The sequence below is a fragment of the Salvelinus alpinus genome, chromosome 27 (assembly GCF_045679555.1).
Source record: "Salvelinus alpinus chromosome 27, SLU_Salpinus.1, whole genome shotgun sequence".
In the NCBI taxonomy this organism is placed as follows: Eukaryota; Metazoa; Chordata; class Actinopteri; order Salmoniformes; family Salmonidae; genus Salvelinus; species Salvelinus alpinus.
This window is the reverse complement of record NC_092112.1, coordinates 26,228,523-26,255,729: the sequence shown is the minus strand read 5'-3', so window position 1 is coordinate 26,255,729 and position 27,207 is coordinate 26,228,523. Positions and strand designations below refer to the sequence as shown.

Here is a 27,207-nt window from a genome sequence, read left to right as displayed (position 1 = left end):
CCCTACACCCAAACAAGGGCACTGCGTTCATCCACCTCTGGCCTGCTCGCCTCCCTACCTCTGAGGAAGTACAGTTCCCGCTCAGCCCAGTCAAAACTGTTCGCTGCTCTGGCACCCCAATGGTGGAACAAACTCCCTCACGACGCCAGGTCAGCGGAGTCAATCACCACCTTCCGGAGACACCTGAAACCCCACCTCTTTAAGGAATACCTAGGATAGGATAAAGTAATCCTTCTAACCCCCCCCCCCCCCCTTAAAAGAGTTAGATGCACTATTGTAAAGTGGTTGTTCCACTGGATATCATAAGGTGAATGCACCAATTTGTAAGTCGCTCTGGATAAGAGCGTCTGCTAAATGACTTAAATGTAAATGTTTTACTGTGGATATAGATACTTTTGTACCTGTTTCCTCCAGAATCTTCACAAGGTCCTTTGCTGTTGTTCTTGGAATGATTTGCACTTTTCGTACCAAAGTACATTCACCTCTAGGAGACAGAACGCATCTCCTTCCTGAGCGGTATGACGGCTGTGTGGTCCCATGGTGTTTATACTCGCGTACTATTGTTTGTACAGATGAACGTGGTACCTTCAGGCGTTTGGAAATTGCTCACAAGGATGAACCAGACTTGTGGAGGTAATTTTTATGAGGTCTTGGCTGATTTATTTAGATTTTCCCATGATGTCAAGCAAAGAGGCACTGAGTTTGAAGGTAGGCCATGAAATACATCCACAGGTACACCTCCAATCGATTCAAATGATGTCAATTAGCCTATCGGAAGCTTCTAAAGCCATGGCATAATTTTCTGGAATTTTCCATGCTGTTTAAAGGCACAGTCAACTTCGTGTATGTAAACTTCTGACCCACTGGAATTGTGATACAGTGAAATAATCTGTCTGTAAACAATTGTTGGGGAAATTACTTGTCATGCTCAAAGTAGATGTCCTAACCGACTTGCCAAAACTATAGTTTGTTAACAAGAAATTTGTGGAGTGGTTGAAAAAACGAGTTTTGAAAGTTCAGATAGTACCAGTTTGAGAATGTTTGACACGCGTAACAAAAACAGCATTTACGGAGGTATCGACTAACGCTAATGTAAAGTAAAAAAGTAACCCCTTTACTCTACTAGTGTAACCTATGATTGCTTGAAGTTTTATCTGATTTTAGGAACAGTACTCGAATGGTTGAAAAAACTAGTTTTAATGACTCCAACCTAAGTCTGTAAACATCCAACTTCAACTGTAGATAGCAAGATTTATCTTTTGGAATACTAAAGTTCTCTAGCATGTTATGTTTGAGCTGATTGAAATTTCTAAATGTTCTCTCGGTACGTATACAGCCTAAAAGGATCTGTACGTGAATTGCCTAACCAGGGTCACCTTCATCAGGAAAACAATGAAACACCTATGTAATCTATGTATGTGTCAAAAATCTTCAGATGTTTGTTATACAGCATTTTTTCTCTGGTTATGAACATGTTATATCCATAGGCTGTATGTTTAGAACATGTGACCTCCTTGGACAAAGTAGTCTAGGCCTATACACTGAGAGTACAAAACATTAGGAACACCTGACCTTCCTAATATTGACTTGCATGCCCTTTTACCCTCAGAACAGCCTCAATTCGTTGGGGCATGTACTCTGCAAGGTGTGTGTGTGTGTGTGTGTGTGTGTGTGTGTGTGTGTGTGTGTTCCACAGGGATGCTGCCCATGTTGACTCCAATGCTTCCCAAAGTTGTGTCAAGTTGGCTGGAAGTCCTTTGTGTGGTGAACCATTCTTGATACACACGGGAAACTGTTGAGCGTGAAAACCCCAGCAGCGTTGCAGTTCTTGACACACTCAAACTAGAGAACGACCGATATGGATTTTTTTTAGGGCCGAAACCAATTTGTTTTGGGGGGGTCAAGGAAGCCAATATTTTAGGCCGATATTCAATATCATTAGACAGCCATGTATGCATTAATGCATAATTTTAAAACTAAAACAATACAGTTGACTTTGTTGTTATGTAGTTAAATTGGAAAAAACAATGGTAATAGTACAATGCATTCGGAATATATTCAGACCCCTTGACCTTTTGCACATTTTGTTATGATACAGCCTTGCTCTAAAATTAATTACATTGATGAAAAACCAGTCTACAAACAATACCCCATAATGACAATGTGAAAACAGGTTTTATAAATTTGCACAAATTTATAAAAAATACAAAAATGGATGAGACTTGAAATTGAGCTCAGGTGCATTCTGTTTTCATTGATCATCCTTGAGATGTTTCTATAACTTGATTGGAGTCCACCGATTTGGAAAGGCACACACCTGTCTATATAAGGTCCCACATTTGACATTGCATGTCAGAGCAAAAACAAAGCCATGAGGTTGAAGGAATTGTCTGTAAAGCTCCAAGGATTGTGTTGAGGCACAGATCTGGGGAAGGTTATCAAAAAATGTCTGCAGCATTGAAGGTCCCCAAGAACACATTGGTCTCTTCCTAGAGCTGGCCGCCCGACCAAACTGAGCAGTCGGATGAGAAGGGCCTTGGTCAGGGAGGTGACCAAGAACCCGATGGTCACTCTGACAGAGCTCCAGAGTTCCTCTGTGGAGATGGGAGAACCTTCCAGAAGAACAACCATCTCTGCAGCACTCCACCAATCAGGCCTTTATAATAGTGGCCAGACGGAAACCACTCCTCAGTAAAAGGCACATGACAGCCCGCTTGGAGTTTGCCAAAAGTTTTTGCTTTTGTAATTATGGGGTATTGTGTGTAAATTGATAAAGGAAAAAAACGATCTAATCAATTTTAGAATAAGGCAGTAACGTAACAAAATTTGGAAATGGTAAAGGGGTCTGAATACTTTCTGAATGCACTGTAATTTGATTTGAATGGTAATTCTCTTGATAAACTGGGTTAAGACGGCATGACCAGCCTTTCAAAGCACTTCATGGCTACCAACGTTTATTTTCTACAGGTTATTTAAGATATGATGGAGAAAAAAAACATGACTGTAAATAATTCATTACAAAAATAAAGAAATTAAGAAACAAACTTTCAAATGAAAGGAAACTTCTTTGCAGGGAAAAAACATATTTGAATAAATGTGGGTTTTGACATTGTCATAACCAGCCATAAAATAACGCAATATATGTTACAACAGGTGAACATATATGGTTCATGACAGTGTTATGACCATGTTATGAGAAGTTGTCAGCTGTTGTGACATATTATGATATGGTTATGACCATGTCATAACGTGTTATGATGATAGGTTAAGTAAAGTGTTACCAAAAATAATGTACTTTTTACTTTTTACTCCAGACATTTTCCCTGACACCTAAAAGTACTCATTTTGAATGCTTAGCAGGACAGGAAAATGTTCCAATTCACACACTTATCAAGAGAACATCCCTGGCCCTTCTTCCTCTGAGCTGGCAGACTCACCAAACACACATGCTTAGTTTGTAAATTGTCTGTGTTGGCGTGTGCCCCTTGGCTATCCTTAAATAAACAAGACAATAGTGCCATCTGGTTTGCTTAATATAAGGAATTTGAAGTTATTTATAGTTTTACCTTTGATACTTAAGTATATTTAAAAGTAGATTTTGGCTGATCTGTGGCATCTATGGTGCTACAGATGACAAACAGTCTGTTTGCCTTCTATATTGCCCTACTGATCAACAACATTTGCATAAAAGCATCACTCAAGCATGTCACACCTGTATGGAAGGACATCATATAGGCACTGCTGTTAGTTTGAGAATATAAAAGAACATCTGTTCAATGCAAATGGGTCCAACGTAACGTCATGATTTATGATCACGGATGCTTATGAAACTAGTATTTTTTTTGTCATTTTCCTTTATATGGATTTTATTTATTTTTTTAGCTGCCAGGACAAATCTCTAAACAACTTAGCTGCCAGGACGCATCTCTAAACAACTTAGCTGCCAGGACGCATCTCTAAACAACTTAGCTGCCAGGACGCATCTCTAAACAACTTAGCTGCCAGGACGCATCTCTAAACAACTTAGCTGCCAGGACGCATCTCTAAACAACTTAGCTGCCAGGACGCATCTCTAAACAACTTAGCTGCCAGGACGCATCTCTAAACAACTTAGCTGCCAGGACGCATCTCTAAACAACTTAGCTGCCAGGACGCATCTCTAAACAACTCAATTGACCAGTGCAGCTATCGGTCAATAAATGGGCGAACTTGATCCTACTGCTACAGTTGGATAGACCGATGGCTGTAACTCTGCACCCTTTCACATCTCTTCATCGCTCATATTACCTGCTGCTGTTTCCTGCTACTATGAGAACTATCTCAATGGCCATGACATTTGCTACCAAGCAATACATGTGAATAATATCTAGCAAGGAGAGCGTGGGTAGGAAAAAATATGAAACGAGGATGCACGTTAGACTAGAAAAGGCCAATATCGGACCGCTATATCGGCCTGGCCGATTCATCAGTCGTTCTCTAACTCAAACTGGTGCGCCTGTCACCTACTATCATATCCCGTTCAAAGGCACTTCAATCTTTTGTTTTGCTCATTCACCCTCTGAATGGCACACATAAACAATCCTTGTCTCAATGCTTAAAAGTCCTTCTTTAATCTACACTGATTGAAGTGGATTTAACAAGTGACATCAATACGGGATCATAGCTTTCACCTGGTCAGTCTATATTATGGAAAGAGGTGATCCTAATGTTTTGTACACTTAGTGTATATCTGATCAATAATGACTAATTTCATAAAATTAACATAATCTTTCCCCCTCGTTTCTGCTACCAAATGAAGAAAGAGGACAAGGACATATCAGGACAGGTATGCTGCTTCTCTGATTATCTGACTGCCCTTCACAGGAATGTTCATGTGATGTGTCCCTTCGGACTGGAGTAATGCAGTATTACTGATTCATGTTTTAAGTCTCACTATCGTGAGTGACTGAAGGACTGCACTCACTCTCACCTCCCTCCACCAATTGGATAAAAACACCCCTGACAGTGTTAATTCACCAAATGAATTTGAGAGCAACCATTTGATGAAGTTGCAGTCAGAGGACTATCTGAAATGGCATCTTTGACTTGAGCTAGCTATCACCACTGCTTAACTCTGCTGTGGCTGAGGTGAAGGACTGTAGTAAATCTAGTTTGATAATCCCTGAGGAAAATCCCACTACTATAGCCAGGTCAGAAATTATGTAACAGGCCGAGATGGTCTAAAACGGAAGCAAAAAGTGGAACCAATTTCCAGATAACCTCTGTTTATTTACTAACTGATCCATTTTATTTACCGTGGTTAAGAGCTATCTCATTGGTAAGGGGATTGGAGATTTATAGTAACACTTCCGGTTATGTTGGCTGCGTGCTCCGTCTGACACACTTCGTTATGGTTACAGGATTTGTTTCTTCTGTCAATACGTAATGCAGGTAATTTTACTGCATGGGTAAACTCATTGAACATCAATGAGTTAGCGGTGATAATAGGAGATGACAGTGCTATCGCTATCAATGTGCAAGGGTCGAGATGAGAGGGTATCAGTACATTTTCCGTGTCATCAAAATGAATCGCAACCTGTTTGTCTGCTTTGAGAGAGAGACAACCATTGTGATACCCACTGTGATACCATCACTAATAGACAGATATTTCACCTTGGATGACAGACTTTAGCATGGCCAGAGCAGCCACAGTGTGAGAGATATGCCTTTCAGTTTGCCTATAGGTTCATATCAGGTTGATTGATTCTGTGTGAACAACACTGGGCTAGCTGTCAATACTACAGAATCTGTGGTGTGGAGAAGGTTGTACAGCAAAACAATGATGACTTTGAGAACCTAGCATGTGAAAAGGAGAGAGTGTATTTCTACAGCTCTGGCCTCTGCTGCTGAATATGATTAGTGTGAGTTAAGTGAGGATGAGTTGTCATGCCACAGACTACCTTCAGACCTGCTGACCTGAACTGGGAATGTGACAATGACGTGTTCAGATGCGGAACATCTGAAATAGACTCCAAAATCAGGATGAGTACACAAGGACAGATAACCTTTTAGAGTTTATGTAGTATTACAGAACCCTGACTGATTGTGATTGGTTTGATTTGATCGTACGTACATATCCCAACCAGAAGCCATCGATTACAGGCAACATCCACACTGATCTAAAAGCTAGAGCTGCCGCTTTCAAGGAGTGGGACACTAATCTGGACGCTTATAAGAAATCCCACTACGACCTCTGATGAGCCATCAAACAATCAAAACGTCAACAGGACTAAGATCTACTCCTCCTATGCCGGCTGTGATGCTTGTCGGATGTGGCAGGGCTTGCAAACTATCATGGAATGCAAAGGGAAAGCTGTCCAGTGATGTGAGACTACCAGAAGAGTCAAACGCCTTCTATGCTCATTTCGAGGCAAGTAACACTGAACCATGCATGAGAACACCAGCTGTTACGGACGACCGTGTGATCTCGCTCTCTGTAGCCGATGTGGGTAAGACCTTTAAACAGGTACACATTCACAAGGTCGCAGGGCCAGGCGGATTACCATGATGTGTACTCAGAGCATGCGCTGACCAGCTGGCAAGTATCTTCACTGACATTTTCAACCTCTCCCTGACCCAGTCTGTAATACCTAAATGTTTCAAGAAGACCACCATAGTCCCTTTGCCCAAGAATGCCAAGGTAACCTGTCTAAATGACTATCGCCCCATAGCACTCACATCTGTGGCCATGAAATGCTTTGAAAGGGTGTTGATTTGAGTCATGACCAGCATCATCCCAAATAAACCACTATTTACTAGTTAACAAAAAATAATGTATGTCATATAAAATATATTCACCCCACCCAGTATTGTAATCAAAACTTACCAGAAAATATGTGGTCCTTGGCTCAGACTTTGTAGTAGTGTGGGCTGAATAGCATCTCATTAGTGTGCAACATCTTGAGAATCAGCTGTATATGTGATGGAAGAGTGCACTGCACATGGGATGGAAGAATACACTGTGCATGCAGAGGGTTGCAATTCCATTGAATTGGGGATAGTTTAACCAAAATGTGCCACAAGACCTAGAATTGCCTTGTGTATCCCACAAAAAAGGTTCACTGTTATAAGCTAACTTTTTTGATGAATTTAAGCTAAATTCCGAAAATTCCCGGGCTTATGGAAAAGTTCCCGTAAAAATTCTGGAAATTTACCCGGAAAGTTTCCGACCCTTTGCAACCCTATCCCTACCTATATGTACATATCTACCTCAATTACTTGTTCCCCAGCATATCGAATTTGTACTGGTACCCTGTGTATATAGCCAAGTTATCATTACTCATTGTGTATTTATTCCTCATGTTATTTAAAAAAAATATATATATTATATCTTCATTATTGGGAAGTAAGTAAGCATTTCACAGTTAGTCTAACTTGTTGTTTACAAAGTATGTGACAAATAACATTTAAGTCTCCAGACTTGAACCCAATTGAAAACTTGTGGTTTGAGTTGAAGAGGGCAGTCCATTAGTGGAGACAAAGGATATCAAGGATCTGGAAAGATTCTGTATGGAGGAATGGTCAAATGGTCTATTCCTCAAATGTGTTTTCCAATCTCAGTGCCGTTGTCCTGGCAAGGGGAGGGTGCACAATGTATTGAAAACAAGGGTGCCAATAATTTTGACAACCATTCTTTTGTAGAAAAATGTATTATTACTTGATAAACAAAATCTCTTTCTCTGAGTAATTGTATTAGTATAAGAGAATACCATTTTTCTTCATACAATATAGCTGAGTATTTGAATTATTTATTTTATAGTCTTTGTTCATCTCTATCAAGGGTGCCAATAATTTTGGCAGTGACTGTGGTTCTCTGTTAAATCAGACTGAGGCAGGGATGGGGTGAGGTTTAGAGCTGTGTGGTGCAACAGCAATGTGATATTCAGATGACAGGGTGTCAAGAGGAAAGTCAGAGTCCATCGACTCCAATGACATTCGGGCTGCATGGTTTCCTGTTGTTTTTGTGTTCTTTCATATTGATTTCCATTGATTATTTAAGGAACATGAGAAAATGTTAATGTATCTACAGCAGGGACCTCATTCAGGGCCTCAGGAACAATGCTAATGGACGCAGAACCTCACACCGGCAACACAAACACAAGACCTCTAAATTGTCAGATTTAAATTGAGTGAGCCCAGTGTTGACAGATTGACATGTCTTAATGACAACAAAAGGATTTAATGAATAGGATAATGATTAGGTTTGCACGTCTACATGGCAAGTTGCTAAGCAACATATCCCTACCGGGGGCCTACCCTTTCACAGTGAAAAGATAGAAACCGCTGTTCAAAGTAAACTGAATCCTTTCCCATTTGAGATGAGCAAACTGTCAGTAGAAAACTAATGAGGTAAATCGAATGACCATACAATGCTGAGTTTGGTTATATTGTACTCTGAAATATATTGACTATTACAAGCACTGAAGCAAGGCAAAATGACAGAGCTGAAGAGTGATTCACAAGGAGAGCTGCAGTTCATAATGTGGAAGGCTACATGAAAAGGCTCCAAATAAAGGGAACGGCTCCAAAGGCTTCTGATGAGAAAGTATTGGGCTCTGTTCCCCAGCACAGCCTTCCTTTCTGTTATTGGGTTATGTGGCCAAACTGCATCACAAGCTCTGTGCCATGCCACCATTCATCTGCAGATGTAATGAGAAGCCAGGCCTCAAAGACGTGACGCCTGTTTGTTAGTTGTCTTTGTCTGGACAAAAACATCCGCTAGCTAGCTTCGTCTTAGGAAACTTGTCGCTGCTCAATAACATCCCTTCAGTTTCGCTGCTCAATAACATCCCTTAAGTTTCGCTGCTCAATAACATCCCTTAAGTTTCGCTGCTCAATAACATCCCTTAAGTTTCGCTGCTCAATAACATCCCTTAAGTTTAGATGTCACAGTTATGTCCTGGCTCAGAGCTTTTCAACCTTGGGATTAGTGTAGGTTGGGATTTCTATTCAGTTTACATTGTCAGGTGTATTACTGTAGGCTTGTATAGAATGTACAGCCACAGTCTCTTTACTGTACTTCTTATGCAGTTATAAGAGACTATTGGTAGTAGGGACAATTAATGACTGATCTAATCTGCAGAGGGAACACCATGTCAGGGCTTTGGCCATTACTTCATCGGTCTGTGCGTCAGTCGTTTTGAGCAGGGCTGCAGATATTGACCAGACACTCAGTGCTTCACGTACCAGGAAGTGTTATGTTGTTTGTCTGGTTTTGCTTATATTGTAACGGTAAACACACACATGCACGCACAGATGCATGCATGCACACACACACACACACACACTTATTATCATGTAATTAGATCACTATTAGGTTCCAGAAACAATTGCAATAAACAATAGATTTGTGCTCCTATTTAATTAGACACTGTTAGTCAGACCTATTGACCTTTTTTTGTTTTAGTGGAACTAGATAAGAAACAACATCTAAGACGGTTAATTAAGTGATAATGTCAGAGAAACTGGTGTTGGGAGGATATATTGCTGTTCGTATAGGGCCGACAAGCTGTGCTAATATATCCTCAACACCGGCTTCAAGGGCATTATCACTTTTGTACAACAGGTTACCAACATATTCAAATAATGATTGATATATTTTCATAAAAAAACATTATTTTGATGAATTTATTCATACTATTCCATCCTTCCACGAGATATAGTCCCGACACAAATCTAAGGTTGCTATCCAAGCCAGCTGGTTGTTTGTTCTATCGGTTCGGTTGCCAGAGACGCGCCCCAGTCGTTGAGTCTTTTTGTTCAATATCTATGGACGCGACCCAGTCGTTCGTTCTAAATGCTATCCAACTATGCCTAACTTAGTCACATCAAACAGTGCAGCCAAAATGACAGCAAAGTAGCTGCATTTGCGTTTTAAGCAGTTTTCTAGTGGCATTTATTTGGATATATCCATAACAATGAGATAATGATACGCGATTTTGCCTGGCATAGAAAATGTACTCTCATCAGGACACTTTTGTTCAGAGCAGGCGCTAGGCAACACCACAGGTAACACAATCACTTCAAACTGAAGATGGAAAGACTGCAAACTAGCTGCATTTCGTTTTACCTGTTTTCTATTGACATTTCTTTGTATATATCCATACAAATGATGCCAGCTGATTCATGATTTCGACTGGCTGAGAAAAGCTGTCTGCCTGTCTGTCTCATCCCGACTCACGACACGTTCATTACTATGGGACATCTGGAGATCAAATTTCAATATTCAAAACCAATGATCTCCGCTGTTGAAAACCAAATGCTAGTCTAAAATAAATGGGAGGTAATGTCTAGATGCTTTTTATAGTGGAGATTAAGTTTATAAATTGCCTGGCTGGGCTGATGAGACAGTGGATCGCGCAGTGAGATGGAACAGAGTAAATGGGCATTTCAACGTCATAGCTTTAGCCAGTGATAACTTTTAGAATAGACACCAGCTGGAATGCAGTTTTAACCAATTAGCATCCAGGATTAGACCCACCTAGTTGTATAAGCTCTAATAGACAACTGGTGGCCTTCTGGAACATTACTTTTCTCTAAACTATCCAGAAGATACTGTATCTTAGCTTTAAATGCATAAAATATAAATGGGCTTGGAAATAGAAGCTCTAGTGTAGAGTATTACGGTCACTGGATCTAACGGTGGTTGTTAAACTATTTTGGGGTCATGCTGGGTATATTGCCATTGTCTCAGTGATGCAGAGCAGTGATCTAGTTCATTCTGACTGAACTGTGGCCGTGTTACTATGGCAACAGATTTGTGGCTCTGCCTTGCTGTCGCCTACTCAGCTCTTCTAGTTAGACCATTTGACAGCAGGGTGCCTAAGTTACTAGCCATGACTTACTGTATGTGATTGTTAATGTCCACCATATGCGAGTTTGTAGTTTCCTAACCTTTGGAGAGTTGGTTTAGTTTTTAAGCCTCCATCCTTGTCTATCCCCAGGTCTGTTAGACCCAGAGCCTGTAACAGAAGTAGATGAAGAGATGGTGTCAGATGTGGACCTCAACAACACTATGACTGATGAAGAGAGGGAGGAAATATTGAGTGAACTCACAAAGGTAGTCCCTCTCATCAGCACTTTTCACTGATCTGTTTTTCAATGTTTAGCCTGGTATGTTGATCGAGTTGGATTCAAGAAAGCTCTACCTTCATTCTGTCCATCCAAATAACCGAAAGACTGCTAAAAAGTTAGTACACTTATCTATCTCACATGGGCAGACAGTGTTGGACAATGGGAGAGATATATTATCAGGAAAATAGGACCAGAAGTAGACGGCATCATGAGTTATGTAAATCCTGGCAGCTCTATCGGCAGAACTCTTTTCATATTATGATTCAGCATAATTGGGATTTGGGTTACAGTTGTTACTGCCGGTCACTGTTGTTTCCTCTGGTGTTGACCTCAGGCCAACTGGGCTCAGGCCAAATACACTGTACTGTGTTATAAGGGAGAGCCAGTGTTCTGTACTTCAGTTCCCTCAGTTTATTATTACAGCTCTATAACCAACATCTATGTAGTGCCGTTTGTAGCGTATTAGGCTTCATCACAAAACAATATTACACTTTTTGAGCATTCAAAATGAATGCTCTATAAAGCAAATAAGGTCACATATGGATACTTGAGCCTAAGGTGAAATTAGTATCCCTCTCTTACTCCATTTCTCTAATTCTCTTTTGTCTCTGTTTTTCTTTATGTTTATCCCTCTAGTTAGAGGAAGAAATCTCCACCCTGAGGCAAGTGTTGGCCTCCAAAGAGAAACACCACTCAGAGCTCAAAGCCAAACTGGGTATAACACCACTCAGTGAGTTCAAACAGAACTTCAACAAGAGCTGGTATGACATGCAGACTTCCACTGCGTAAGTACCCAACATATTTCAGTGTGTGTATTATGCTTGTGTGATGTGTCAAATATGTTGTTACAATACATTCCAATGTGCATAGAGCCAGAGGGATGGGGAGGGGGGGGATCTAAATTAGACTCCTACAGTTGCCATTTAGTGTTGCCATTTAAAGACTGTCTCAGAGTAAGTGCATAAGCTTAGCATTTGGAGAAGAAAATAGGAAAATGGCACTTAAGGTGTTTTGCTCCTGACACCAGAGATTGCCTTTATGGGCATCACAGAGTGATGTATGTATGGATCCGGTCTGTTCAGGCTCAGTGAGGTAGACATTGACAGGGAGCAAGCAGCCTATTAGTGCTGTTACATCTACAGCAGTACAGTGCTGCCTGCCAGGCTGCCTGGCCCAGGACACATCTGCCCACGGGAGCAGCCAGTCAAAACAAACAGCAGCTTCAGGCTCTCTCTGAGACACTGATCAACATCAAAACAATGTGTGCAGTTCTGACCAGGACAAACCCTGAAAGATATGTTAAGTGGACCGCTGATTTGTTTTGTAGAGCTCATATACACTAAGCGGATAAAACATTAGGAACACCTTCCTAATATTGCGTTGCACCCTCTTTTGCCCTCCGAACAGCCTCAATTCGTCGGGGCATGGACTCTACAAGGTGTTGAAAGTGTTCCGCAAGGATGCTGGCCCATGTTGACTCCAATGCTTCCCACAGATGTGTCAAGTTGGCTGAATGTCCTTTGGGTGGTGGACCATTCTGGGGGAAACCCAGTAGCGTTGCAGTTCTTGGCACACTCAAACCGGTGCGCCTGGCACCTACTAACATAACCCGTTCAAAGACACTTAAATATTTTGTCTTGCTCATTCACCCTCTGAATGGCACAAATCCATGTCACAACTGTCTCAAAGCTTGAAAATCCTTATTTAACCTGTCTCCTTCCCCCCATCTACACAGATTGAAGTCGATTTAACAGATGACATCAATAAGGGATCATAGCTTTCACCTGGATTCACCTGGTCAGTCTATATCATGGAAAGACCAGGTGTTCACTCAGTGTAGGTCAGTCCTGTATTTATAGCCATTTTGTGTGAACAGCCATACAGTCGGCCTAGATTTCATTCCTCCGACTCGGTCTGTGTGTTTCCAGAGTGGCCTTGTCTCCCTGGTTATTCAGTTACCAGAGTCACACTTTAACTAGGTGCGCAAATGAGCAGTGCCCCTCTCCAATCACTGTTACCATGGTGAGGGGGAACCGCAAGTCGCCAGGGCCAAGCAATCCGGTGGTGCTGAGGAATCATTGGCTGGACGGGAGAGGAGATTAGGGGGCCTCCACTGTGTAAATGCCACAACATATTTCCTTAATCTCCAGTCTCAACACCAACGCAAAATGGGGACAAGTGTGAAGGAGGTCAACAACTCCCTCAACGGCTGAGCTGTATCTATTGTCAGTGTGGTTTGTTACTACAGAGATCGAAATTCAAAAGGGAAACATTGTTTCCGAGGTCGGACAGACAGACTGCAAGGCTTATATTAACCCCCGCTGTACCAAACTAAATGTTAGGCTGGAAGCAAGGACAAGTAATGTGCGAGTTGAGATAAATACAGGAGACTATTCGGACAGCAACATGAACATGATATTCTTATGGAGGCGTAGTGATAATTTTCAGATGGAACTGTTAGCAGGCATAGGTGTGTCTGTGACGGCCAGATGCGGACCTCAGATTTCCATGCAGTCTGTGTCTAATGCACTGAGTGGTAATCAGGCTCTAGGGCCAGGGGCTCTGAGAGGTTGGAAGCCAGGCAGGCAGCACATCCTGGTCTCATAGACTAGACGTAACATAGTAAATCCGGGACACTCAAATTAGTATGATATGTTACTTTTGGTATGGTTATATAAGACATATGGTTACTTATGGCAAAAATGAAAGTAAGGGAAAGGGGGGGATACCTAATGCATTCAACTGAAATGTATCTTCCACATTTAACCCAACCCTTCTGAATCAGAGAGGTGCGGGGGGCTGCCTTAATCGACATCCACGTCTTCGGCGCCTGGGGAAAGGGTGGTTGGTCGGTTAATGGGTAGGCGTATAACCCGACTGTCTAGCAACCCAAAGGTTGCGAGTTTGAATCTCATCACGGACAATTTTAGCTAATTAGCAACTTTTTAACTACTTACTACTTTTGAGCTAATTTGCAACTGCTTAGCATGTTGGCTAACCCTTCCCTAACATTAACCCTTCCCCTAATCCCTTTAGCTAATCCTTTCCCTAACTCTAACCCTTTAACCTAACACCTAAACGTAACCGCTAACCCTAACCCCTAGCCTAGCTAACGTTAGCCAGTTAGCTAAAGTTGCCACCTAGCTAGAATTCGTAACAAGTCATACATTTAGCAAATTTGTAACATAGTACATTTTGCAAATTCATAACATAAGTTGGGTGATGGACATCCACAAATTATTACATACCATACGAAACGTAACATATCATACTAAATGTAGTGTCTCAGAATTTACATACAGAAAAATACGAAATGCTCTGAGACCAGGTTTGGCTTCTAGGCTGTTAGACCTAGAAAACAAAGAGGAAAATCAATGGCTTCCCTTTATAGGCCAGCGCCCTAACAGTGGTATTTAAGCTGTACAAATGATCAAAGTGATGCTCTCCTCTGTTTCCCATCGATTCTGCAGCATCAATAGGGAAACAGTCTTTCTCACCAGTGCCTTCAGAAAATATTCAGACCCCTTGACTTTTTCCACATTTTGTTATGTTACAGCCTTATTCTAAAAATGATTAAATTGTTTTTTTCCCTCATCAATATCCAATAATGACAAAGCAAAAACAGGTTTTTAGAATTTCTTGCTAATTTATAAACTAGCAAGAAAGTACTGACCCTATAGTCAGTACTTTGTTGAAGCACCTTGGGCAGCGATAACAGCATTGAGTCTTCTTGGGTATGACGCTACAAGCTTGGCACACCTGTATTTGGGGAGTTTCTCCCAATCTTCTCTGCAGATCCTCTCAAGCTCTGTCAGGTTGGATGTAGAATGTCGCTGCACAGCTATTTCCAGGTTTCTCCAGAGATGTTTGATGGGGTTCAAGTCCGGGTTCTTGCTGGGCCACTCAAGGACATTCAGAGACTTGTCTCGAAGCCACTCCTGTGTTGTCTTGGCTTTGTGCTTAGGGTCGGTGTCCCGTTGGAAGGTGAACCTTCGCCCCCAGTCTGAGGTACTGAGTGTTCCGGAGCAGGTTTTCATCAATGATTTCTCTGTACTTTGCTCTGTTAATCTTTGCCTCGATCCTGACTAGTCTCCCATCCCCACAGCACAATGCTGCCACCACCATGCTTCACCGTAGGGATGGTGACCTGATTCAGGCCAAAGAGTTCAACCTTGGTTTCATCAGACCAAATAATCTTGTTTCTTATGGTCTGAGAGTCTTTAGGTGCCTTTTGGCAAACTCCAAGCGGGCTGTTATGTGCATTTTTACTGCGGAGTGGCTTCCGTCGGGCCACTCTACCATAAAGGCCTGATTTGGTGGAGTGCTGCAGAGATGGTTGTCCTTCTGGAAGGTTCTTTCATCTCCACATAGGAACTCCAGAGCTCTGTCAGTGACCATCGGGTTCTTGGTCACCCCCTTGACTAAGGCCCTTCTTCCCTGATTGCTCAGTTTGGCCGGGCAACCAGCTCTAGGGAGAGTCTTGGTAGTTCCTAACTTTTTCCATATAAGAATGATGAAGGCCGTTGTGTTCTTGGGGACCTTCAATGCTGCAGAAATGTTTTGATACCCTTCCCCAGATCTATGCTTGGACACAGTCCTGTCTCGGAGCTCTACGGACAATTCCTTCAACGTCACGGCTTGGTTTTTGCTCTGACATGCACTGTCAACTGTGGGACCTGATAGACAGGTGTATGAATTCCAAATCATGTCCAATCAATTGAATTTACCACAGGTGGACTCCAATCAAGTTGTAGAAACATCTCAAGGATGATCAATGGAAACAGGATGCACCTGAGCTCAATTTTGAGTCTCGTAGCAAACGGTCTGAATACTTATGTAACTAAGGTATTTCCTTTTTTTATTTGCTAAAATTTAATAAAACCTATTTTCGCTTTGTCATTATGGGGTATTGTGTGTAGATTGCTGAGGAAAATGTTGCATTTAATCAATTTTAGAATAAGGCTGTATCTTAACAAAATCTGGAAAAAGTCCAGGAGTCTGAATACTTTCCAAAGGCACTGTATGTATACTATATGCAGTGAATAAAAATGTATCAAATCTGCTGTCCACAGGTAAAGGATATACCCATCGGGCATATTTGTATAGATATGATGCTGAGCTGGAGTATCAGTTACACCCTGGCTCCAACTCTGACTATAAAACTAATGTGTGTGTGTGTGTAGTGAACAGTGTTCTGGACAGGGATGGGAAGAGCACAGGAGTGGCTGTCCTAAGGTATCCTGTTCTTTGTCTGTTTTGATCATCACCGTCTTGTCTTTTCATTTGGCCAGGTACAAAAAGACATCGGAGACGTTGAGCACGGCAGGTCAGAAAACGTCAGCAGCGTTCACCACACTGGGAACAGCCATCAGCAGGAAGTTTGGGGATATGAGGTACAGTGTCACTGGTGCCTATGGCAACCACACATCAAAATATTTAATATCCTATCAACTAAATCCTTTTGCTACATCTTTAAGCCTACAGCTATTGAAACAGAATACAGGGGCCCTCCAGTCAGAATGACCACGCTCCCCCCTCGTCTCTGCTTCTCTGCACCCAGTCTGCCTTGTCATGTGCCCAATCCTGACTGTTGCTGGGGTTGACCCAGACAATCTGTTACAGGGGACATGTTTGCGTTGCGTAAGCCCAGAGTAAGCGGCTTTCTGCAGGCCAGATTGGATGCAGGCCGGGGTGGGTTTGGATCAGGGCTTGGAGAGCTGTGATCAGGGCTGGGAGAGCTGTGGGCTAGCCCGCAGTGACCCTCGGGGTGGCTCCTGACCACGATCGGCCCTGAAGGACTGGAGCTCTGACAGGGCATGGTGGCACAATAGAGCTCCATGGCTGGCCAGTATTCTGGCTCTACACTCAGCCACTGGGGAGCTATCGTATCATGGACAGCTGTCACTGGTAATGCAATACTCAGACTAGCCATGACGAAGGAAAAGTGTGATTTACTGTTATACCTGTCCATGTCATGTAGTGTGTGTTGTAGAGGTGTCAGTCTTTGTTTTGTTCTTTTAATATCGTCGTCATTATTGCATGATAATAACACGTAACAAAATACTTGGAATAGTGTATTTATCAACCAATGTTGTATGAAATCATGTTTAACATTAATCCAGAGAAACAAATAGACATTATTTAATGTATTCTAGCATGTTTGGCCTTGAGTTAATGTATCCCAGAAGGTATGCCCCCTAGTTTGTGTGTGTGTGTTTGTGTGTGCATGCAAATGAGTTCCTGTGTGGATTTTTCGTGTGAATTACATGTACAGTACAACACATTATTTTCACTATGTTGCCCAGTGAAATGAAAAAGTGCCCTGGCCCACTTGCATTTGAAATATGCTAAAAGTATTATTTAGCTAGGAGGTACCAGACAGAGCAAGGTATGTTGCCTGTGGTGATACTTGCTGCTGGCTTTACTCGGCACTACAGACTGCAGATTTAAAAATAATAGTTGCAACCCAAACATTTGCATTCTATTTCATAATGTAGGCCTACAGTACAGCATACAGTATGGCATTGCCATAGCTTGGATGATTGATTGGTTAACTGTGTGTTTGAAGTGTGTGTGGACTGGATCTTTATGTGGCTTTTCTTGAAAAGAAGATTAATTAAACTTTTTGCTGTATTTCTGAAATTAAGTCACAATGTACAGTAGAAGTGGGGCACTTGATACTGTCATTCAAATGTCTTGAAATATGTTTGTTTTTTTTCATCTCTTTCTACGCATCAAAAGATCAAATTCACTTGGGTAAGATATTGTGTTTCAGTGTTATCTCAGTAGTCTTATACTTCTGATATGCTGTATGTCTTTGCTATGACTGCACTGAAACTAGTCAAAAGACCAACTAAGATGGTTGCCATTTACTTACTTAAATATGAGCGTAATTAGGATGATGACTACCAACTGAATGGGATAATTTCCAGGATTCCATTGATTTGATTGAGACAATTCCAGTGCAGTCACATAATACTGAATACGCCAACTCCTCAGATCTGTAGCAAACTGACCAGTAGGCATGCACGACTTAGTGTTGTGGACCATAGCATGTTTTATTTGAGGGTAGTCCAATATGGTTACAGTTGAGTTTATTTTTCTTTCTCTTTTGTACAATTACCATTACTAGTTCTCTAGAAGTTGTTAGTCATATAAATATGGATAAGTCATTACTTTAGATTATACTGCATGACTAAGTTGTCTAAGAACAGTGTTGAGTAGGGAACTACATGTAGTTCAACTATTAATTTAACTACATAAATGTTTTGCAGTAGGTTTGTGGTAGTTTAACTGAATTCAAATAGTGTTTTCAGTAGTAAATAACGTTTTTACCATGTAGCGGTGTAAGTAACTACTGGAACTACACTACTTTTTTGGCTAAAATAAAATATGGTTGAAGTAGGCAATACTTAGCTTTCCCAACACTGTCTAAGAACATATATCATATTACAGTATATAAGCTATTATATTTCTCTATAATATTTCAATCTAAGAATTGTATGTTTCTTTTAGGCAATCGGATGATGGGTAAATCTCTATTATAGAAATGTCTAGAAAAGTTGCCGTACTGTAGACTAGTGTGTGTGTGTGTGTGCTCTGTGATTTCTGCTTTCTGTAAATCCATGTTAATGATTTAACTCCTCTCTTACCTGGGTCATGCTCTCTGGGGACAGCTACTCTATCCGCCACTCAATGAGCATGCCCGCTATGAGGTAATTGTGTGTAGTGATAGAGTTAGTACTCCACTAGATCCCCATCCTTAGCCACCCAGTCATTCTTGTTGTCTTAAGGCTGAATGTTTGTAAGCATTATGATGAGGAGAATTGGTATTGTTTCAGAATTTACTGGTAAACATAACCCTGGTCTATTTACTGCAGCAGTCATCAGGACAAGATAGCTAGAAATGTATTTATCTGACCTGTTTATTAAAAGAGAAATGTGTGAAAATACAGCAATCATAGAAATCCTAACACTAGAAAAAGCAACCTTTGAATTACAGTGAGCATACAGGTCTTCTCACAGTGTTGTGTTGATAGAGAGGACTGTAAGTGCAGGCAGCTTTAGTATAGAGAGGACTGTAAGTGCAGGCAGCTTTAGTATAGAGAGGACTGTAAGTGCAGGCAGCTTTAGTATAGAGAGGACTGTAAGTGCAGGCAGCTTTAGTATAGAGAGGACTGTAAGTGCAGGCAGCTTTAGTATAGAGAGGACTGTAAGTGCAGGCAGCTTTAGTATAGAGAGGACTGTAAGTGCAGGCAGCTTTAGTATAGAGAGGACTGTAAGTGCAGACAGCTTTAGTATAGAGAGGACTGTAAGTGCAGCCAGCTTTAGTATAGAGAGGACTGTAAGTGCAGCCAGCTTTAGTATAGAGAGGACTGTAAGTGCAGGCAGCTTTAGTTAAACTGTACACAACAGTAAAGGTACAGTATGGTGGCTGGCATCAACCGTTGAGCAGTTCTGCTTCATGGTGACTCAGATACATGTTGTATACTAAAATTGTAGTATTGTGGAAAACTGATCTGACTAATCATCCCATTAGGAACTCGCCCAGTTTCAAGTCCTTCGAGGAGAAGGTTGAATGCACCGTTTCCAACATAAAGGTAATGTGAAACATTACACATGTTGCTGTCAGAGCAATGACGGAGAGCTATGAGAGATTTATTTACGTAATGTTGAAGTAAGTTAGGCCGGGATTCAATCCGATTGCGGATTTGGACAATGCCCCATTTTAAAGGTAATTTTCCAATTTGAGATATGCAGCATTTTTTAAGAATGTGTCCCTCCAGAATGCAGGAACATTGCCTTTAAAATGTGCATTGCGGACAAAGCATGATCGGATTGAATCCTGACCTAAGTAAAGTCAACATAAGTGAGTAAACATTATGGGCCTCAACAGTATTCAGGTCTGTCTTGTTGACTCCTTTCTTTTAAAGCTTCACTTCCTCTAGTTTAGGTATTCCATAGGGCGGCGCACAATTGGTCCAGGTTTGGCCGGTGTAGGCCGTCATTGTAAATAAGAATTTGTTCTTAACTGACTTGCCTAGTAAAAATCCTGTCTATTTTTACAGCTCAACTAATTGAAGTTAAACACTACTCTCTGGAGAACAATCGCTCCACTTTGAATGTGAGCATTTAGAGCCTAATGTTGTCATCAGCAGGGTTGTTAGAACACCAGAGAAATGTCACAGATTCTTCTAGGTTTTAACATTTTGGTTTGTTTTTGTGTTTTTGCCTCTGCATTTTTGTTTTTGGAGCAGACCAAGGTGGGAAGCCAAGGGGGTGGAGGGAGTTTTGAGGAGGTGTTGTCTTCAGCCGCCCACGCCAGTGCCCAAGAAACCCCCAGCAACAACATGCCCGAGAGCAGTGATCATGAGAGGACCTGCTAGACCAGTCTGAACCACTCAACTACCTCCCCAGACCAGGATTAGCACTCTACTGCCCCTTACTGGCCCAGAGGCCACATTACATTACCTGATGTGGAGTGCATGACATAGGCCTATCTACCCAAAGCCCCATCAAGTACCAACACAAATGTGTATTATCTACCTGCTACTTAGCTTTATATGCGTTTCCATACAACATCAAAAAGAAAGATTGTGATACTGTAAAGTACTCCTGTCCTTGATATTTCATTTCTATGATTACATCTATTAGCTTTTTGTATTAAAATGAGTCTGTCCCGTTTATATCAAATGTATTTGAAAAACAAAAAATAGTGACACATTTCTTCCCAATACTAAAATTACTGACTTAAAAAAAAATATATTGTATTATCATTAGGACATAGGGCTCTATTCAATCCATATTGTGGAAGTCCAGTGTTACAGCGTGATACATTTTAAAGGCAATGTTCCTGCATATGTTAGCTCAATCGGAAAATGTACCTTTTACATTTCTATTGTGCAATCTGTACGGCTTCAGCAATACACATTGAATAGAGCCCCTACTTTCCAAGAGTGGACAGTCATATAACACTATTGGGGGGAGGGAGTTGTATTTGGTACTTATACTTGAAATTGCATGTGCTGGGTTTGTAGGCCAATACTGCACTGTTAATGGGGACCAAGATAAGGCCTTGCGCTGGAATCTACTGAATACACTGTCACACCTTTGAATCATACTAATATCTCCTTTATTCCAACCGTGCACTGTTTGCACATGAGCCTTGATAGGTGGCAGAATGACCATCCAGTGTATGTATATGATACACAGTTTATGCTTATTATAGGTCACAGCTGTCAAGCGGTGTAGATGCTTTGACACCCTGTGGGATTAAAAGTTTATTTTTTAAATGTGTTTATTTCTGGTTATTACTGCTAATCTTCAATAATGGACCATACAGCTGTTTTTTTTCTATTTACATAATTAACACTTTCTCCTTGTGTTTATTATTCAAATCGTTTTTATTGGTTTTTAACTTAACTGTGACGTTTCTTAGACATTCAGGTGGTAGATGTTTTCAGACATTTACTGATTTTAGGCCTAGATTCAATCAGATCAAGTGTTAACCGGCAATAGCTGACACCCGCATAGACTGATGTTTTGGCGGTGTCACAAAGCCAAACCTGTCCCACTTGCGTTTGAATTTCAGAATTAGAAAGTGTAAGCTAAATAGGAATAAAGTCGCTCAAATTGAAAATCATTCAAACAAAATAGAGGATTTCTATCAACCTAAATGACATGTACTGTAGATAACATCTCGCATTCCAGTGTTCGAATTTGTAAACAAGGCTGCATTGGTTTTCTCTTAATGCGACGCCATGCATGTCCACTGTAGGTATAATGCCAGGAGCCGCCTGTGGATTTGACCCGCTCTAACAGTTCCACATCTATCACTGCCGAAAAAACTGCTATGTGAATATACTGTGTTTTCTGCAGTATCATTAAATACTTTTTTGCAAACCAACCTAAAGGTCTAGTGTCGTGTGTCACTCTTATAACATGTTATTACATTGAAATATATACTATATGTTAAATGTGGTACTAATCTAATCAAACACTCAAGCACACATACATTGTATTAAAACAGCCCAAACACATTTTTAAATGTGCTGTAATTGACAAACAGCTTCCCATTGCCTCAAGCATTTACGCTAATGCCTTTCTAGAGAACGTGGCATGAGGTGTTTGCAGTTTCTATTGATTGGAACGAGTAGGCCTATTGGAATTAATGCCCAAAAATGTTTTTACTAAAGACTCACAGTTTAAGAGGTACATCAAACAAAAAATAAATACAAACGTGCATCTTCTGGCTTTGCATCAATGCCTCAGTATGCAACTTATATAATAAATTTAACGGAAATTCATACTCACACTCAGTCACTGATCTTAAATTTGGTTATCTCTATATTACAATATGCAGATTTTTGATTTAACCGGCTCTGCTTACCTTTTGTTTAGTCGACTTTTAGATCAGATTCCTGAGGTGAGATGAATCCCCGGCAGCTCCTTTTCAGGTCACCCGTCTCTCTGGATTTGTCTCCAACTTCTCTCTCTCTTCTCATCATCCTCCTATGGACCGAATTCAGGTTCTTAGAAAACCATCCTCTGCTACCATGTTAAAGATCAGATGATATTTACTAGAAGAGAGAGACCAAGTTGAGACGCTAGACCAGGTGGATAAGGTATGATATTTAAGGCAGTTTAATAAGTTGCAAAGATATCTGACAACACGTGCACGGGCTCGTCCATTTAGCTCAGAGGGAGCTAGCAGGAGGAGCCCCGACTCATATTGTGCAATACATTTTATACAGTGAAATGACGTAGTTAGATTCTAGTAGTTCTGCTCTCCTGACTGGTCGCTGTGAGTGGAGGGCGGTCCCCTTCAGGCTGATATCAATGTTCCATTGGTTCTCAGTAGTGTTCTTTGTCCTTGGAACTCCCGCCTGAAACAGGGGTTTGTGTGTGTGTGTGTGTGTGTATATGCATGCGCATGCTCGTTGAGTGCCATGCCGGTCTGGGTTGTCTCTTGTATTGACAAGATGTTGAAGCAGACACCAGCAACTGGCGCCTGAGGTCAGAGCGCCCCCCTGAGGTCAGAGCGCCCCCCTGCCTTATCAGTGCTCATAAATGGTTTGTGTCAGCCATCTCTCTCTGTGTGTGTGTGGGAGTAAGGTTAGTATCTGGCACAGGCAGAACTGGTTCATCTGTGGGGTGCAGCAAAGTGTTACAACCACGTCTGCTTTAATAATGAAGGCATTATAACAATATTATAGCTAACAATCTTCTGGTACGTTACGGGAATCATACAGGTGAAGTATGTGCACATTCAGAAACGTTCATTAAAAACAAATGACTCAAAATCTTGCCCAACTTCTATGTAGAATAAAATTAGCAATTTGGGAGTAAAACAGGGCACACGTTTTGTTTTCAACGATAGCCCAGCTTTTACTTCATTATTCCACAGCTCCCGAACCAGAAATCCTGCCATGTCCTGTGAGGATCAGTTAGAACAGTGGCTACCACAACATTATGGACACATGCTGAGTGTAGCATCATTCAGTGGAAATGTTGAAGTCACAAGGAGGAAGGAGCCTGTTCTTGTTCTCTGAGCTAGACAATCCATCACCTCCAGCTGCCATGTGGAGGGAGAGAATGTGAAAGAAACAAACATTTTACACCACCTTTACATAGCCCATAGAGGCGATTATCAGCCCTCATTACCAAGTTAAAGGAGAGATAGTACCTACCTTGTGTGGAATCAATGAACTAATGTAGCCTGCCTGGTTTCTCCTCCAGCTCCTTGTACTCATCGGCCGGCAGAATCCTCTCTAGCAGATCAAACTCTTTCACCAGTTTAGCCTCAGCGCTCGACTGGCTCTCGTACTCCTGGGGACACAGTGTGGGAGGAGTGTGAGCAGTGATTCAATTAAGCTGGAGCCTCTTTTTTTATTTTTTTACTTTCAGTTGCCCAATAAGTTTAATAAATTGCAACATATTTTTAAAGTCTTCTGAGTTTATGTGGGTGGCCATTGGTGTTTAGTCGAACTGGTAGTAAATAAAAGCCTGTCCAGAAATGTGTGTAACGCTCAAATAGAGCCAATAGATGGCAACATAAACAAGGCAATGCACAAACCATAAGCTCAGCCCTGCAGAACAGTTGTTTTAGGCCCACTACTCTACGGCTGTGTTTAGACAGCCAGCTCAATTCTGTCTTTTTTTTTCACAAATTGGTATTTTGAACAATCAGATCAGCTCTGAAAAAGATCTGATGTAAAAAGATCTGATGTTATTGCCGAAAAGACCAATTAGTGGAAGAAAGATCAGAATTGGGCTTCCTGTCTAAATACAGCCTACTAGTTGACAATGTATGTACAGATTGTTTCTTTGAAATTCTACTTCAATTCTAACACATAAAATATATAATAACATGTTTTTTTATGAGCAATATAATTTTTATGAGCAATAGAATGCCGCCCAAAATGATACACATTACAATTGGACTCCCTTTGAAGCTGTCTGGTAAATTAAGTTTGGCCTAATGCCCAGGAAATTAGTCTCCTAATCATTATACCAGGAATCTCTCTCATATTCGAAAAATGCCTTTAACTTGGCATTATGACGTCCAACCTATTCACGTAGTTTCCCAAAGTGTGTGAAAACTAAGTGCATGAGAAACAAAGTTTCTAAAGGAATCTGTTTGATAGTCAGATACATGTTGTGGAAATTACTGATTGTGTGTTCATGATCTCCAAATATTTACAAAGTGAGTATTTAGACCCTTCTTTCCTTCTGTTGCTGTTAAATCTGTTTCCCCTGTGTCTTTAGAAGTAGTGGCCTTGGCACGTCTGACAAGGCATACAATGTGTCTGTTACAGGAACATTAGGATTCCACTCACATTACATCACTGGCATCTTACTCCAAACCTAATCTCAGTTAACCCAACTAAAGTCTGGCATAATTGTTCAGATTTATGTTTACGTAGTCTGTCCACGAGAGATTACTCTAAACCAAACATCAACACATTACATGTCAAAGAGCTTATAAACCCTCCTGTTGTGTTCGTTTCATGTTAATTAATTCTGTTCCCGGTCCAAAATGACCGCCCCGTTATAGCTGATTATAAATCCATAATAATACATGTATTATCACCTAATGTTGTGTTAGATCTTTTAATCAACTTAAGTTCTTGTGAACATTACACATTTTGAACATCTATTTGCTATTTATGGCCTGTAGGCCTCATTGACCTGAACTCATACAACTCGTTTTTGAGTAAAAAAAGCATAATGTATGGATTATTTTGACTATAACAAATACTCAGATGCAACATATTGTGCTATTTATCACAGACTACTTTCTCCTCTAATGCATCTTCACTGTCAGTTTCCTGGCCTCTCTCCTCCTCACCAGTGTCATGATCAAAGATATGATCAAGAGCCTCACATACAGTATATTGTTTGGTCATTGTGCTGCCCCAGAACGAATTGTGAGCAAGGCCTCAAAAAAGCTTTACATACCAGAGCTGTGAGAAAAGTTCTATATATTATTGAAACAATGTTGCGATTGTTTGTGAGAATGCCAACAGGTGTGGTTCCCGTGGGGGAAAGATTATATTGGGGAAAGGTTCCCGTGGGGGTTGCCATGGAAGCCAAGAAGGGGAGGGAGGTTGTGTGTGTGTGTGTGTGTGTGTGTGTGTGTGTGTGTGTGTGTGTGTGTGTGTGTGTGTGTGTGTGTGTGTGTGTGTGTGTGTGTGTGTGTGTGTGTGTGTGTGTGTGTGTGTGTGTGTGTGTGTGTGTGTGTGTGTGTGTGTGTGTGGGGGGGGGGGGGGGGGAGTCTGGGAGAGGAAGTGTGTCCATCTGATGAATGGGCATGTGCCTGAACTCAATTTGATACACTAATTGTAGTGTATAAAATGACCGGGAACACCACAGGTGTACAAAAGTTAAATAAAACACCTAACATTTTATGAATATCATCAACATTTATTTTGTGTGTTCAGATCCCCTGTGTGGACAAATTCATGGAACCATATGACAATCAGATTACATTTTTCAGAGATAAAACTTGTAAATCGGTCCAATTCGACCAGAACACAGCAGGAGGGTTAAGAGAGATAGGGGGTGAGGTAGCTGAGATATCTGGTGAAATATTGTGACTTTTGCAGTGGAGTGTATTGATTGATGCTTCCCAAAACAATGTACCAAGAAAAAATCTAATAATTGATCTTTCGTCTCTCTGTGTTTCATCATTTTCCTTCAATTCCCTAGAGGCTGAATGTATCTCACCGGAGAAAGCATCAGAGCGAGCGAAACAGCGCACATCTGTCTCAGTATGTGCAGGCCATCTATCTGATGCTGTCTGGTCAAAAAAAGCATTGAATGCAAGGGAAGCCATCAAGCATTTGGCTTCCCTTGATAATTTTTTAAATTAAATAATAGCCAATCAGTGTTGAGTGAGTTCAACTGTGAATGGTCCTGGCACACCAAAAAACGCCCATTTGGATTTGGCATCACACCAATCACAAGCCAAACGTTATTTACAGAAAAAATGTAATTGTTGCATCCAGTTGTGTCGTTGTCCTCCAGTGGCTAGCTAACTAGCTAAAATGTTTTAGTTCCTAAGCTAGCCATGGATGGAGCTAGGGACTTGGACTTGTGGTTTTACTTAATTCTCCGCACTGGTCAATGATTATAAAGACGATTCTGATCTAACCATAAATTAATACATTGTGCCCCTAGCCTAAGAGGATGGAAGTTCAATATGTAGCTAGATGTAGTAGGCTAATGTTAACTAGCCGGCCTGCTGCATTGTTTCCAATGAAAGGAAAGGATAGCGAGCAAGCATTTTAGCCAGGTAGACTAAGACACCAAAAAACGAAAAGCATGTACTGTATGATAGAGTCATGAAAGAAAGGAGGATGGATGGCATTGCCGTTTCTGGGTGATTCAGCATGTTTTTTTCTACTTTCTACACACACACACACACACACACACACACACACACACACACACACACACACACACACACACACACACACACACACACACACACACACACACACACACACACACACACACACACACACACACACACACACACACACACACACACACACACACACACACACACACACATGCGCACACACACACACA

General features: G+C 41.2%; 1 protein-coding gene across 15 annotated transcripts in view; it reads left to right on the top strand.

The window, feature by feature from the left end:
• LOC139556258 (tumor protein D53-like) overlaps positions 1-22,018 on the top strand; it is a 29,203-nt gene extending 7,185 nt beyond the window's left edge. Inside the window, exons 2-10 of one of the 15 annotated variants that reach the window (XM_071369982.1) lie at positions 4,799-4,825; positions 10,983-11,098; positions 11,749-11,897; positions 16,404-16,505; positions 17,854-17,868; positions 18,789-18,827; positions 19,652-19,712; positions 20,181-20,236; positions 20,370-20,506. In XM_071369982.1, coding sequence (XP_071226083.1) covers positions 4,799-4,825; positions 10,983-11,098; positions 11,749-11,897; positions 16,404-16,505; positions 17,854-17,868; positions 18,789-18,827; positions 19,652-19,712; positions 20,181-20,189 — 518 coding nt within the window. In that variant the 3' untranslated portion in view covers positions 20,190-20,236; positions 20,370-20,506. Of the gene's footprint in view, positions 1-4,798; positions 4,826-10,982; positions 11,099-11,748; positions 11,898-16,403; positions 16,506-17,853; positions 17,869-18,788; positions 18,828-19,651; positions 19,713-20,180; positions 20,237-20,366 lie in introns of all 15 variants that reach the window. The other 14 variants (XM_071369971.1, XM_071369970.1, XM_071369983.1 and 11 more) reach the window with 14 other exon arrangements.
• The last annotated feature ends 5,189 nt before the right edge of the window (positions 22,019-27,207 follow it).